The sequence below is a fragment of the Scatophagus argus genome, chromosome 3 (assembly GCF_020382885.2).
Source record: "Scatophagus argus isolate fScaArg1 chromosome 3, fScaArg1.pri, whole genome shotgun sequence".
NCBI lineage: Eukaryota > Metazoa > Chordata > Actinopteri > Scatophagidae > Scatophagus > Scatophagus argus.
The window spans coordinates 26,888,841-26,904,566 of NC_058495.1; the positions used below are offsets into that span (position 1 = coordinate 26,888,841).

At 45.5% G+C, this 15,726-nt stretch overlaps 1 protein-coding gene across 8 annotated transcripts in view; it reads right to left on the reverse strand.

The window, feature by feature from the left end:
• Positions 1 to 10: 10 nt before the first annotated feature.
• LOC124057066 (potassium voltage-gated channel subfamily KQT member 2) overlaps positions 11 to 15,726 on the reverse strand; it is a 16,561-nt gene continuing 845 nt past the window's right edge. The window contains exons 2-22 of one of the 8 annotated variants that reach the window (XR_006843060.1): positions 14,827 to 14,977; positions 13,491 to 13,581; positions 11,727 to 11,853; positions 11,365 to 11,540; positions 9,647 to 9,772; positions 9,344 to 9,454; positions 9,161 to 9,256; positions 8,685 to 8,779; positions 8,529 to 8,597; positions 8,346 to 8,375; positions 7,846 to 7,925; positions 7,302 to 7,526; positions 6,151 to 6,198; positions 5,301 to 5,409; positions 3,752 to 3,883; positions 3,453 to 3,573; positions 3,145 to 3,326; positions 2,376 to 3,035; positions 1,720 to 1,778; positions 1,484 to 1,538; positions 11 to 723 (exon numbers count right to left, since the gene is read on the reverse strand). Coding sequence is in view for 1 of the 8 variants with exons in the window: in XM_046385160.1 (XP_046241116.1) it covers positions 2,384 to 3,035; positions 3,145 to 3,326; positions 3,453 to 3,573; positions 3,752 to 3,883; positions 5,301 to 5,409; positions 6,151 to 6,198; positions 7,302 to 7,526; positions 7,846 to 7,925; positions 8,346 to 8,375; positions 8,529 to 8,597; positions 8,685 to 8,779; positions 9,161 to 9,256; positions 9,344 to 9,454; positions 9,647 to 9,772; positions 11,365 to 11,540; positions 11,727 to 11,853; positions 13,491 to 13,581; positions 14,827 to 14,977 (2,621 nt within the window). In the remaining 7 variants the exon portion in view is untranslated. Of the gene's footprint in view, positions 1,779 to 2,204; positions 3,036 to 3,144; positions 3,327 to 3,452; positions 3,574 to 3,751; positions 3,884 to 5,300; positions 5,410 to 6,150; positions 6,199 to 7,301; positions 7,527 to 7,845; positions 7,926 to 8,345; positions 8,376 to 8,528; positions 8,598 to 8,684; positions 8,780 to 9,160; positions 9,257 to 9,343; positions 9,455 to 9,646; positions 9,773 to 11,364; positions 11,541 to 11,726; positions 11,854 to 13,490; positions 13,582 to 14,826; positions 14,978 to 15,726 lie in introns of all 8 variants that reach the window. The other 7 variants (XR_006843057.1, XR_006843058.1, XR_006843059.1 and 4 more) reach the window with 7 other exon arrangements.

Sequence of the window (15,726 nt, forward strand, 5' to 3'; positions counted from 1 at the left end):
AAAAGAGTGAAGATGATCAGAAGTTTTTAATATTTAAATACAATCAAACAGGCAACATTCTGTACAAAGAGTTTACAGTTTGCATGTTAGTCTGAGCTGCAGGAACAAGATTAAAGAGTTAGTCGTACCGATTGTTCTCCCTTCCATAAATACAGCTTGATTTATCAGGACTGAGTCTGTGAAACAACATGCGTTTACATTTGGCAAAATATAATCAGGTTGTTTAAATTAAGTTTTACATTATGTTAAAACATGAATCCAGCACATATTTAAATGGTTGTTTAGTCAGACAGCTGACGTTATTCACACACGTCTATAAACATTACAAACAGAAAAAGACGGTTTCCTTCTGTCAGGAAACTGATAGACTGAATGGAAACAACAAGTGTGTTTACATTCAAACGAACACGTTAATGTGGTTCAGCAGATCATCAGCCAATCACAGGAGAGCTGACTGATCAGCTGGTAAGACGTACATACAATCTGATGATGAAAGCTATGAACAAACCGTCACCTTTAAACCTTGTATGTGCGGTTTGTGGGGTCCAGGCTGGATCTCAGTGCCCCTGGGCCCCCCTCAGTCCAAAACTCCTCTGCTGCTCAGGGATGTTAAAGAGCTCAGCTAATAAAAAAAGTCTTATTTTGGTAAGTTTGTCTTACTTTGGTTTCCTGAGGTGACGCTGATCCTCCTGGGTGCCCCCTGCTGGATGGATCCGCTTTTCTCTGTCGACAAAGACTCCTCAGTATCATGTCATTTAAATAATACAGATGTAATCAGCATTTGGGATTTATAATTATCATTAGTGGGGATGCTTACATCATATATACATGCTAATGTGTCTGTGAGGTCGTGATCATAATGTAAAAATGCAGCGTTCATGTTCACTGTAGTGTAGTTTCTGATTCATTTCACCACACGAGTCTTAACCGATAACCTAATCACAGTCTAGCAACTGTATCGATGGATTTTTGGATTCTATCAACTTTCCAAAAACACAACAGCAGCAGAATAAGGCAGGGATTCATTTATCTGCGTTAGTCTAAGCTGCTAACATTAGCGAGGCAGGCTAACTATCTTGCGAATAGTAACTTCCAAAGCCAAAAGCTGAGCTAGCTAAATAATTTTGAGAGATTACAGGTTGCTTCATTAAAATCCACAGTTCCACATGCACAGTAATTTTAACCAACCTTTTGCAGTAGCTGGTTAGCATGAACACTATGAGCCCAAAGACAAGATTCTGACTTTTTGGCCTCTATTTAACCACCTAAGATTCCATTTTGCAATAGAAGTGTATACCTTCTGTGAAAACAGCCTAAGAAATTGTTTGTGAAATTTTTGATTTCAGCTTCACAGAAATTTAAACGTGATGCAGTCAGTCGAGAGACTCAGGTCGGCAACGTGAACATTGAAAATGTTTCAGTGAACAATCAAATTAATTAGTTATGTTTTGAGCTGAAGAATATAAAGCGAGTGTAGACTCACATTTTTTGGAATCTTTTGGGATTTATGACAGCGATTTCTTTGTAAAATTATCAGCCTGAAAAACAAAGTGAAAACATCACAATCTTTGTATGAGCTAATTCAGTTGTGGTCGCTCCTCAAAACTTCAAACCGTTCTTTCAGCGTCAGTACGTATAGCCACAGCTCAGAGAGCGACGCTTTCCCTCCGTTACCTTCGATACAACATGACGTCACAGCTGAGTGAGTTTAACATTCACCTGCAGAGACGTTCAGCTCAGGATGCGTCTGTGTTTGAGCTCTGGACAGGAAATGGAGACTACAAACAACAACACAACACTGTTAGCAAGGTGATGTGTGCGTGTATCATACATGTTTTCCCTACAATGCTTTGTGTCAAGATTTTTTTAAATGCAATGAATACATTAAACAGTGAGCTGCTGTTGATGCTGATTTTTTTACAAGATTCTTAAATATGGAAAGAAGCAAGCAATCAGATGTCAGCAGGTACCAGTGGGTAACCAATCAGGTGTGAGCGTGTCCCAACGGTGAACCAATCAGGTGTGAGTGTGTCCCAACGGTGAACCAATCAGGTGTGAGCGTGTCCCAACGGTGAACCAATCAGGTGTGTGTCCCAACGGTGAACCAATCAGGTGTGTGTCCCAACGGTGAACCAATCAGGTATAAGCATGCCTAAGCAGTGAGCCAATCAATGATAGTGAGAAGAAACAATTAAAACATTCACATGAATAAAACCACCATGACAGCCGGTGTTTTGGCTCATTCACGGTCCCCATGATGCTTCACTCTGTAACTCCAGCTGGTGTTTCAAGGTTTTGACACAGTTTCATGGTTTTAATTCACATTTTGATATTGATCATGTCAACTGTTCTGCTGGTTATGTTCCAGTTTGCACCTGTGACTCTACTTAGTTCCAGTCCAGGCACGATCCGAGTGCGGCGAGGGGGCACAGAGTTCCGAGTCAGAATCCGACTCCCCCTCTGCGATGTAGGGCCGCACAGCAGCACAGTGGGTGGCGGCGGCGGCGGCGCCTCCTCCTCGGTGGTCTCCCAGGTTGGCAGAGGATGAATAGAAGCCATTGTTGAGGAAGTCGAGATTCTCTCTGGACTGGGAGATGGAAAAGCCGCTGAAGGAGCGCTCCAGCTCCTCGTGATCCACGGACGGGATGGAGATGGAGGTGTCGCTGTCTGGCTTCCCCTCCTCCCCACCTCCTCCTCCTGTGGTCCCATTGGCCCCCTCTCTTCCCCTCTCTGGTCTCTCCGCCCCTCCTCGGTCCCCGGTACTGTGCCGGTTGGATCGGTTCCCACTGTGTCTCTCTCCAGCCGGAGGAGGTGGAAGTCGAACCAGTGACGCATCCCCCACTGGACTTGGAGTGTTGCCATGGCTACGCTGGGGAGGGGGCTGGGCCTGCTGGTGGAGCTGGGAGCTGATTGGCTGCCAGGAAGTGGAGGGTGGACAGGTGGGGGCGTTGTAGTTCCTGTGTCCAGTGGAGCTGCTGGAGCGGACCATTTTCGTCATGATACGACTTTTCTCAATGTGGTCGCCAGGTAACACCCTGTGGAACAAGAAAACATCTGCATGTTAACATCCAGTCAGTAACAACATTTTATCAGCAACTGGTCTGATGCTGGTTCATTGGTTGCCCGTGAATAGTAGATACTGACTGCAGGATCTTGGAAATGGACTGGCTCTTCTCCAGCTGATCCACTGGACTGTGGTACGGCGGGGCTGGATCTGGCTCTGGCTCCTTGGATCCAAAGTAGGCATCAGTTTCTGCTTGAGGGATTCCCATTCGCTGGATGTAGATGTTAACCAGGAAGTCCAGCTTTCTCTCCATGGACAGGACCTGAGGGGCACAAGACCAGCAGAGGACCAATCAGACTCAAGACTGAAGTTGCATCAGGAAAACCAGAAGGTTAAAGTGCTGCCCCACTCCAGGTAACTGATACAACAACTTGTTGCTGTTGGTTACCTGCTTTTCCACCTTCCCCAACCGTCCCATCATGCTTGGGTCCTCAGGAAGCTCCTCATTGGCTGCTTTGGGACGGTCCTTGTCTGCAATTGGTGTTCCTCTGCCAACTATCTGATCGACCCTACCAACCCAGAGACAGCATAAGTTAAACTGAGCCTGAAGTTGCTGAAACTGTGAAGATGAAATATATCATTCCAATAATAATGTTTTTTTGTTTCAGCTTCTTGTTAGTTTGTTTTAACTGAGACCAAAGTCCGGTCTCCTGCCTAAAATAAATGTGCGAGGGTCAGAGGTTTTACCTTGACTGGAGGTTCTTGATACGGGCGAGCATGTCTAGGTGTCCTGCTGAATACTGTTCAATCACATCCATGACATCATAGGGACGAAGACTCTCCTTAAATTTCCTCTTAGACACCATGAAACGCATGATACTGAGAGAGAGAGAGAGAGAGCAAGAAAACAGGAAGTCAGCTGACACCCAACCTCTGACGATGTACTGATGCTAATGTGATCAATCTAGTCCAGACTGGTCTCTGCAGACTTGAACATCAAATGAGATGTGGATCCAAGCATCCAAGGTGCCTTGTAGAGCAGGTGAGGAGCACAGAGGAGAACTACTGCTCCTACATGTTGACGAGGTTCAGCATCTGATTAGGATCCTCCAGGAGGGAGACAAAGGATGGAGCGTAGGACTGCGGAGCTAACCAACGGAACTGGAGCTGAGTGAACTTCAGTTAAAGCTGCTTATTTACGGCTACGTCTTCCTGATGGTGTTTCTGATGTTTAAAAAAATTGTGACTGACTGCGACTGGTTTGGAAATTTCAAATCCAGTCCCAAGGACGCCTGCCAGGCTTTGAATTGGCCAATTTGACAAACTGTGTAAGTACATCGTGTGACACACATTGGCCCAGCAAGCGTTTGTAAATCAGTTGATTTTTGAGCTTCAGTCAAGTGAAAAGGCTCTTTTCACTGTCAGGTTTTGATCCTCAATTTGATAACATTAAATCATTTTATTCCCATTCAAATTAGCAAAGGAAGTTAGATGCTTGGCTGGCAGATGTGTCTGGTGCACAGGATCCATGGGCCCTATAATGTGGAAGTTACAAAGAACATCTGGGTAATTTTATACCTCGGAGGTCCAAATTTTTCAGCTTCATGCGGCACTAAGCATCTTTCATAGGAGTGAACAGAGCTAAAGACCCTCGTGTTCCTTCCCTTATGTTTTCACATTAGACTCTTTACATGGAGATGTAGCAACTAATACCCCTGATTGGATGACTAGTTTAAATGCGGGGAAAAAAACTCGTCTGTCAGAACATGTGCAAGACATCTCAGACACAACTGGTGCTGTTAGCATTAGCAGATTAACAGCATTTAGTCAGATCGTCAGCTCCAGCGGGAGCCAAGAATGGAAAGTTTTACTATAGACAGGAAGGAATTTAACTTCATCTAAGAAACAGGAAAGGGCAGACCAACACTCCTACCACCACTAACAAAGAGAATAATAATAATAATAAGAAGAAGAAGAAGAACCAAAGAATGTCTTACCAATGACAGGAGCTTTAGTGGCAGACAAAAGAAAATGCTGAAACAACAGAAAACAATGAAGCTAACTGGAGGTCATACTGACTGCTCTTACCCAACAGCTGATGGCGACCTTTGACCCTGGGGTGAGCACAAATTAATAAAAAAAAAGAAACAACAAAAACAAAAAAATAATGTGAATAAAAAGCAGAATGAGTTCAGTGCTCAATAACCAGCAAATAAACAGTGAATAAAAGCGATGAATGATGAGCAGATAAAAAACAAAACGCTTCTGAGTGGAAATGAACGCAGACAGTTCGTACCAGATGGCCCTGATGGTGACCTTTAGTCCTGGAGTCAGGTCCTGAGGGACAAACTCACAGTGGCAGCTCTTGTTGTCATCAACCATGTCTTCTCCTGGCAGACTGGCCTCTGAAACAACAACATCACTGCGTCATTCAGCGCCCCCTGCCAGAGGCATGTGGAGCTGCAGCAACTACCCACAACACAAGACACTCAGTCAGTCAGTCAGTTGAGAGAATGACTGACATAAGTAACGACAGACGACGCGTCTCCACTTCCTCCCTGAAGTTAAAACGCCACAAACATGAGCGCTGCCATCTTGTTCTGGTGACATCATTTGGAGCCAGAGTCTTCCCGCCCACACACCCATCTGAGCCAATCAGGAGCTGCACTCAACCGTCAATCATGACTTTTCTGCCCCGTTCTCATAGCATCAAATAGAAGTTCTGCAGGTTTATGTAAAACAAGTTGTTGTTGTTGGTGGGGGTCTTTGATTAGAGGATCACAATCCACACACACACACACACACACACACACACACACACACTATAACAATGAGACCAACTACATATCAATTTGTTTAAAGGGTCTTCAGCCAAAGAAAAGTTCGAGAGCACCACAGTAAGAGTCCTGTTGTCACTTCACAGCAGCTGGGATTTAAAACAGATAAGCTGAACAGAACTGACTGGACCACTAAGGTCCACTAACTAGTGACAGACATGTTGCATTTCCTGTAAGGTATTCACAATAAAAGCATCCAGCTGGTGTGCCTGTAGAAGGCTTTTAATGTGAAGCAGCAACAGCAGGAAATGTTCAGTTTGCATCAGTGACTCTGTGTGTGTGTGTGTGTGTGTGTGTGTGTGCGCTGACCTGGGGAGCTCTTCTGTCTGAACTCTTCGTCTTGCATCTCTATCAGCACTAAAGGAGGAGGAAGAGGAGGAGACACACCTTCACCAGAGGAAGAGTACACTCTATTCTTCTTCATCATCATCATCATCATCATCAAGCAGTTTAGTTAGCTTAGCTTAGCACAAAGACTGGAAGCAATCTGACATTCAACAACTTAAGTTCCAATCAGGATTTCATAGTGCAGCTATGAATCATGGGAGTTGTAGTTGTTGTATGTGGACACAAAAGCTTCCAGAACCAGTAAAATAGCAAAACTTTGGACTCTCTCCTCCTTTCCTTTCCTTCTATCTTCCCTACATCCTTCTTGTCTAGTCTTTGTGTTTTTGTAATGAAGTTTGCATAATTTGACATAAACTCATCACATCTGAGGTGATTCAGTCTAACCAATCAGAACCCATTAAAACTCATCAGATGATGAGGATTCTTCACATTTGATCAATTTTTGGGTATGAAAAGTATTCATTATGCAGTAAAATGTTTTACTATATCTGATGTTGGTGCATTCAAGTGTCTTTCTGGATGTTTCAGCTCATCTGAACTCCTTCATGTCCTGTTGGCTGCTTTAATCTCCAGCAGAAGAGAATTTTCTCAACACATGAAGGGACACTTCATCCTTCAGTTTATCACAAGCACACACCATCAACACATGTGGACATATGGCAGTTCTATGGCAGGTCAGTGGGCGTATATTTACTTGATATATTGTCTTTGGGCCGTTCTTAAACTAACTTTGTTCTGGTAGTTTTCTCTCACCTCTGTTTTGTATTGTTATTATATCTTAATGTCTATGGCCAGTTGGATCATTTTCCACAGAAAGGGACGTGGACGTGTACCAGTCTGATTTCTTGGAAAAGTCAGGAAAAACGCTCAGGAAACAGAAAGATAAAACTGTCTCGTGTCTTGTGCTGTGGTGCAAATAGTATGCCATGAATCTTTTTACCAATAAAAGTAAAGAAAACTTGTTCAAATCCATCACAACAGAGAAGCTCGTGCAGACGCTCTGAAGTTACGGTGACTCCAGTTGTTCTGTAGCTGTGGACACCAGAGCTCCACCTGTCGGAGTTCTGACATACAAGTGGATTGCTCTGACTGGATGTACTCGTCTCTCTTACCCTCAGAGTTTTGACGGGAGGCAGCTCCTCTGATCCTGAAGGCCTGTCTGGTTCTGCTACGTTCTCCAAAGCTCCAGCTCTTTGGCACCTTGCTGGGACTGTCCTCCAGACTGGGCTCCATACTCGGAGACCGTCGCAGAGCCTGAACACTCGCCAAGTTTCCAGGACCTGCAGGCACTCCAGGACCCACACCGGGAGCAACACCAGGGCCGACTGTTGGAACCACTGGAAACAGGAAGGAAAGGAAGGGCACAACACAGTGAGAAGCATCGTTTCTGCTGGGTTCTGGTTTGTCCTGGTTCATGACAGTCCAACAGTCTGCAGGTTCTCAGTCCAATGAGATTCTACAGCAGCTCGTCACAGCAGGCAGATCACCCTGTTCTTATTGGTTGGTAAACTAAACCAAAGAACTTCGTGTGACTGTTGTGTCTGTTCAGAAGGCTCAAAAATGTTGCTGATGTGGTGTTGAACAGCAAACATTATGTGAATGTTTCCTGTAAACTCTTCTGCAACCAACCATGAAAGACTTTGGTTTGTTACCCACCGTGCTGAGGAGAACCTTTCCCTTTGGTTCCAGAGCTTCGGGGAGACGAGAAGACCCTCTCCTTCAGACTGACCTTCTGACTGCAGGGACGAGAGAAGCAGTCCGTCATATTTACACTTCCTGTTGATAATTTCTGTCTGAGCATAAGGTTGCACTGTGTACCAGAATAAAAGAACAAAGTCAAGATTTCTGACTTTACAACAGGACTGTATGTGAACTTTTTCACAAACAGTCGAATGGAAGCTTTTGGAGAAACACAAAACCTACTAAATTGTAACCATCTCTAAAACAACACAAGTAGCACAGTTAATCACTGAAACAGGGATGTGACTGGCAACAGAAGGCACACAGAATCTGGCATGGAGACCACAGCGCCTGCAGAGAGTGACTGCTGGAGCCAATCGCACACCACATCACGGACTGCTCGGCCCTCTGCCCTCAGGCAAGATAAACTACAGCATGTGGAGCAGAAAGGCCAGATTCTGTGACCCCCAACTGACCTGGGGGACGGTTCAGGCTGGACGTCCTTCCTGCGCACACACAAATGACGAATTTTAATAATGATTTTGACGGTTTTAAAAGTTAAACAACTCGAGAACGTGAAGCTGATCACAAACAGTACTGCAGAAGTTGTCGTAGTCTGTGTATTTGTATTTTGATTTACTGTATGAAACACTGCTGACCTGAACGAGAGTCCTGATTTGTTCTTGAGGTTCCTCAATAAATCCAACTGATTGAGAGGTGGAATCAACCTGGAGACACACACACGCACACACACTCACATTTAATACTCTTATAGAGAGTAACGCTTGTCTGTAGGTGGACAGGTGGAGACTCACCTGTACATGGGGACGGAGACCGTCCTCTCATAATAATCCCAGGTTGAAGTCAAATCAGTTCTGCTCAGATTTGTGGCGTAAACCCTCCAAGCCGCCTGTGCACACGGAGAGCATGACTGTTTCCATGGAAACGGCTACAAACCAGATGCTGACACCAGAGAAGTGTGCCCTTGAGCAAGGCACTTAACCCCCCAATATGCTCCCCAGGTGCTCGATGCTGCCCACTGCTCCTGTGTGTGTTTCACTGCATGTAATTTGCCGGGTGTTGCATGTGTGTGTTCAGCTAAGGATGGGTCAAATGCAGAAGACGAATTCAGTGTGTGTGTGTAAAAATATATATACTGTCAATAAAGTGATTCTGCTTCTGAACACCAGTGATTTTCAAACTAAAAGCTCAGCTCCTCAGAGCCTTCAGGCTGTCCTCAGGTGGGTGAATTCATGAGCGAAGAAGGCGTACGATCAGAGTGTTGGCTCACCTGAATGAGTCCAGCTGCTGGGTTTCTTCTCTTCTCAAAGTGTTTCTGTCGGTGCTGCTCCTGAACCTTCAGAGCGAAACCAGAACCCAGAATCCCCTGAGAGACAGACAGAAAGACAAGTGAGCCGGGCTCAAACGTGGAGGCTCACCTGTCTCAGGTTTACTCAGGTAAACAGCGACTCACAGCAGGCAGAGCAAAGAATGAAACTCCAATCAGAGTGAAGGTTGCTGCCAGAAGGCGTCCATTCCAGGTGATGGGGAACTTGTCTCCATAACCAATGGTTGTCAAAGTGATCTGACGGAGACAGACAAAGACCAATCACACTGTCTCATCACTGAAAAGGAAACATTATGTCTTTGTGTACAACGACATCATCAACACACCTGTACCTGACTGCACAATGACATCATCACCAACAGGTAAAACCAGTGCTATCTGTCCTATGACAGTGTGTGTCCGTGTGTGTATTAATGTATAATGTCTCACCAGTCCCCACCAGAGGGCGTCTGCATACGTCTCAAACTGTTCATTGTCTTCTTTCTCTGCCAAGTAAACGAGGAAACTGGCCAGAATGAGACACAAGAAACCGATGTACCACGCCGTGATCAGCTCCTGCACAGGGACAGAGACGGAGACACACAGCGAGACAGACAGAGAGACACATCATCATCACAGAGAGAGAGAGAGAGACATTATCACCCAGAGAGAGAGAGAGAGAGAGAGAGACATCATCACCCAGAGAGAGAGAGAGAGAGAGAGAGAGAGAGAGAGAGAGAGAGAGACATCATCACCCAGAGAAAGAGAGAGAGAGAGAGACACCATCACCCAGAGAGAGAGAGAGAGAGAGAGAGAGAGAGAGAGAGAGAGAGAGAGAGAGAGAGGGAGAGAGAGACATCATCACCCAGAGAGAGAGAGACAGAGAGAGAGACATCATCACCCAGAGAAAGAGAGAGAGAGAGACATCATCACCCAGAGAGAGAGAGAGAGAGAGAGAGAGAGAGAGAGAGAGAGAGAGAGAGAGAGAGAGAGAGAGGGAGAGAGAGACATCATCACCCAGAGAGAGAGAGACAGAGAGAGAGACATCATCACCCAGAGAAAGAGAGAGAGAGAGAGAGAGAGAGAGAGAGAGAGAGAGAGAGAGAGAGAGAGAGGGAGAGAGAGAGACATCGTCACCCAGAGAGAGAGAGAGAGAGAGAGAGACATCATCACCCAGAGAAAGATAGAGAGAGAGAGAGAGAGACATCATCACCCAGAGAGAGAGAGAGAGAGAGAGAGAGAGGGAGAGAGAGAGAGGGAGAGAGAGACATCATCACCCAGAGAGAGAGAGAGAGAGAGAGAGGGAGAGAGAGAGAGAGACATCATCACCCAGAGAGAGAGAGAGAGAGAGAGAGAGAGAGACATCATCACCCAGAGAGAGAGAGAGAGAGAGACATCATCACCCAGAGAGAGAGAGAGAGAGAGAGAGGGAGAGAGAGAGAGACATCATCATCATCACCCAGAGAGAGAGAGAGAGAGAGAGAGAGAGAGAGAGAGAGAGAGAGAGAGACATCATCACCCAGAGAGAGAGAGAGAGAGAGAGAGAGAGGGAGAGAGAGAGAGGGAGAGAGAGACATCATCACCCAGAGAGAGAGAGAGAGAGAGAGAGACATCATCACCCAGAGAGAGAGAGAGAGAGAGAGAGAGGGAGAGAGAGAGAGAGACATCATCATCATCACCCAGAGAGAGAGAGAGAGAGAGAGAGAGAGAGAGAGAGACATCATCATCACCCAGAGAGAGAGAGACATCATCATCATCACAGAGAGAGAGACAGGCACTGTGACAGAGTCATGAACAGAGGTTAGGCTGAGCAACTGAAGCAGGATGGAGAAGTAATCAATAAGTCTGATCGATACGGTCCAGGATAAATGAAAGCGATCAGATGTCAAGCTCTATGTCAGGAACATGATACTGATAAACTAATACTGCTGACACAGCGACACACACACACACACACACACCAAACACGTTCCGTTAGAGAATGAAAATCAGTTCAGTCGGGAAGGAAAGAAACTTCAGTGAAGTCAAAGCGATGAAACGTCAGTGAAGGCAGCAGCAGCACAGACAGCTGCAGTGTCTGTACTGCGAGCAGTCGAAGCTGCAGCTGAAACGTCAGGTGAGGTGGCAGACAGACAGATGGACAGACAGACAGGTATTTCCCATGTTACCTTGCTGTGGGCGTAGACGACTGATCCCAGCAGCTTCCAGGTTCCTCCCCGACGGTCCATCCTGATCATCCTCAGAATCTGGAGGAAGCGAAGCGACCTGATGGCTGATGTGGCAAACACGTTTCCCTGAGTCCCCGCAGCCAACACTGAGATGGACGCAATCAACACCATGATGTCTGCAGACAGGTGAGAGAGAGAGACAGGTCAGGGAGACGCAGTGTCTCACATCACTCAGCTCACTCCTGAGCAGACTTACCTGCCGACAGGTGAGTAACTGTAAGCTAACAGTGCTTCTGTGACTGATCTCAGGTCTGTTCCTCTGAACAGAGAGCTCACCACGTTGTTAAAGTCATCAGACTCACCGATGACACAGAACGGTTTCCTGGCGAATTTGAGTCGTCCTCTCCATCCTCTGTAGCGGCAGCAACAACCTGCAGCCCAGATCCTCACCATGTACTCCACCCCGAACACCACGATGGTCACCACTTCCTGTTACACAACAACACACTGTTAAAGCAACCGCGGCTGCAAATAACAATTCTTTCCATGATCGATTACGGTGGTTAACTGATTTGCCGCTGAATCAGTGAAACTTCATTAGACGAACAGGGAACACGTTCAGAACGTACACACACGTTTGCTGCACAGCAGGAAGTCAGTGGACAGCAGGATGATGTTAGTTCAGTGAATATTAAGACATCACGTTTCAAACGCCAGACATGACAAAAGCTTGTGCTGATTGCTGCTTCACTTCAGCCAAGTTGCATTGAGGCAAAGCCTGCTGAAGAGCCCATAACACTGATGTCCTGTACAACAAGGGCCAAAGTCGCCTCCACCTTCTGAGGAGACTGAGGTCCTTTGGAGTGTGCAGGCCCCTCCTAAGGACTTTTTATGACTCTGTGGTAGCCTCTGCTGTTCACTACGCTGTGGTCTGTTGGGGACAGGAAGAGACTGAACAAGCTGGTCAGGAGGGCCAGCTCTGTCCTGGGCTGCCCACTGGACTCTGTGGAGGAGGTGGGTGAGAGGAGGACGTTAGCCAAGCTGACATCCATCATGGACAACACCTCTCACCCTCTGCATCAGACAGTGGAGGCTCTGAGCAGCTCCTTCAGCGGCAGACTGCTACACCCTCAGTGTAGGAAGGAGCTACAGCAGCTCCTTCATTCCCACTGCTGTTAGATTGTATGATTCTATGGTCTAGTCCTCTTTCTTCCCTTATGAGGACTTGTATATAGCTTTATAGTGTACTGTTTTTACTTACCGTGTAAATTGTTAATTTATTTTACCTCTACATTCTTTTGTAACTGTTTTTGCACACTCTTTGCTTTTTGCACTCCTCTTCTGTCCTTGTGAGCTGCCACAACAAGTGAATTTCCCCACTGCGGGATCAATAAAGTTCATCTTATCTCATCTGAGTTCAACGTCACATCAACAAGTTCGGCTTCCCGATCAACGAGAACAAAACCTCCACAGACTGAGAAGCTGACGAGGACGTTCTGCACTACAGAGCAGGCTGCTGTCGCTATGGACCTTCTGCCTTCACGGACAAACTGATTCAGAACACTGTTCTCATTCAGCCATTCACACACACACACACACACACACCGCTGGCTGACAGATGACCGACCGTGAGATAAAGCGTAAGAGAGAACCAACACTGACCTGATGACCAACCAAGTCGCCCAGACCTCCACAGACCTCGCTGTGAGCAGGTTCATGGAGGAACTGTTTCCTTTACGTATCACCACAGTGCATCTCGTCACGGACGACTGCTCACAACGAGCTCTGGTGACTGAAAATAACTAAAAAACAATAACTGAAAATAGTTGTGGTTTGACTTTCTTGTCAATCAGCTAATCGATAGATAAATAAATAAATCTGCACCCATCAGTTTATTTATTTATTGCTGACTGGCGTGAAATTAAACCACACGTCATCCACCGGAAGTTCAGACGATTTGAACTGAGAAGTTTGAAAGGATCATCAAACTACAGCCAGGAAGCTAAAAATATCACACGGTTAGAGTTCTATTCAAAGAGCGTATTCAGATCTCAGATCAGTGCGTGACTCCCAGCTGAAGGCAAACGATGTGTATTTTTAACAACACGAGTGGGACAGAGTTTTACCAGAATGTAGAGAGCGTCCTCTGAACTCTTCTCGTACTCTCTGATGGTGGAGAACACAGACAGAACCAGACAGGAGAACACCAGCAAGAACCTGGACAGAGAACACACATTTAAACACACACCGACTCCCAGGTTTCTGATTACTGACCTCAGATCTGTGTTTCAGACACCTGACCTCGGATCTGTCTTCAGTTATCGATCTACTGTCTGAGCTGAGAGCTGAGTGCAATTAATTATTTATCTTTAATTGATCTATCAAGTTAGTATCAATCATTATTGAGATATTGTTTCAGAAAGATGTTAACGTAATGATTTATTCAGACAGCTCTCAGGTTGTTTTAACAATGACAATGTCGATCTTGATTTTATGATCGGGTCATTAACCCGGTGTGGAGTGTGCATGTGTCTCATTATGTCTCACAGTAATAATCACAGACACAGTGAACTCCTGTTTGTCTGTGAACTGGCTGCGCATTGAAATCCCCTTCGTGCATTTTAAAGTTTCCTTCCGCTGCATTTTGAAATTTGACTTGTGAAAATGTTGCTGCTAATCTGATGGACGCATTTAGTCAAAAAGTCTCCATTCAAAGCTGGATTAGCAGTTAGCAGCTCCTGCTAGCAGGAGCAGCTAGCAGTGTAGCCGTGGATGTGCAGACCATTACTGCATTACTGTGATACTGAAGGAAACTTGAAAACATGAAGACTCTCAGGCGAGTTCAGTGTTTTCTTTATTTGCTTTCTAATTGGATTTATGGACGTTAATTCAGTATGGACATCAAAGATGATGATGTCCTCGGGAAGTGGAAGTCAGGAAGTGTTTGTCCATGTTCATTACAGGCGCCGTCCAAAAGAATAAATTGAATTACTGACCAGCAGACCCACGTGAAATCCAACAACGTGGCCACAGACTTTGACAGCATTTGATGTGTGGATATTCTGAACATACAAAGAGCTTAAGAGGACACGTTATTTTAGCGCATCTGAGGAAGTCTGCGTGTCAGGTTTTCACATGCGGTCACTTTGTTTTGTAGTATTGACGTAAAATCAAATCTCAAATTCTAATAGTTCAGGGGGTCCAACTAAAATCTACTTATCTACTTTCAGCGAGCTTGAGGGAATATTTGCTTGTTTTCATGAATTGTGTGTTTATGTTTGCTCAAAATCTTCATGTTAGATGAATATTTTCAATCACGTTACAAACACAGAAAGGATTTTCACTCTTGATCATCACTGAAAACTACAGTAAAATCTGCAGATTGTGTTTGGCCTGCTCATGTGACAGGTCATGTAGTTGGACAGGTGTGCAGGCAGGTGTGATCTACAGACAGGTATTTACACGTAGGCGTGGTAGATGAAGGCCCATCCTCGAGGTCTCTCCAGAACATTGTACAGGAAGTTCTGCAGTCGTCTGTAGAGGGCGTTTCGTTTGGGAGGTTTCTTCCCTCCAGAGACGCTGCTGCGCTGCCGTCGAGGACCCTCCTCCCCACCTGGACACAGGTACATGTTCACAGAGCCACACCCACACTCAGACACTGAGTCAGACCGGCAAACTGTTCACAGTAATGATGAGAACATCATGCAGTTTTCCTACAGCTGAATGCTCAGTGTGATGGAAAGATTCTCTTCGTCAGACGTTTGCAGATGTGATTTCACCTCGTGCAGTTTGTTATAAACGGATGTCCAATAGATCTGTCAGATTACAGACTTGTTGAGTGTGGTGTTCCTCAGGGGTCCACTTTGGGGTCTGTGCTGTTTCTCATGTAAATAGATGAAGTTGGTGTTTGTAAACTAACAGTTGACGTCAGTATCGTTAATCAATTAAAAAGTCTCCAGCTTCTTCGGTTGTTTAGCAGAAAACTGCGATGTTGTTCTGCTGTGAAGCTTCAGAAATGTTTTGTGGACGAAGAAACTTCACCTGACTGACGGCTGTCCATCAGCACGAGGATGAGTCGATAACGACTGTTTTGTTTTGTTTTTTGGTGAACTGTTCCTTTAACCCAGGCATGTCAAACTGGTCCACAGGAGGGCCGGTGTGGCTGCAGGTTTTGGTGCCAACCGACCAAGAGCACACCGTTTGACCAATCAGCTGTCTGAAGACGGAGATCAGTTGATTAAATGAGTCAAGTCTGGTGTGCTGCTGCTTGGTTGGAAAGAAAACCTGCAGCCATTGATTCAGCTTTTCGTTTTAATGTAATTTCATATTTTTCTTATTTGCATAAATCTCCTAAAAAGAGTT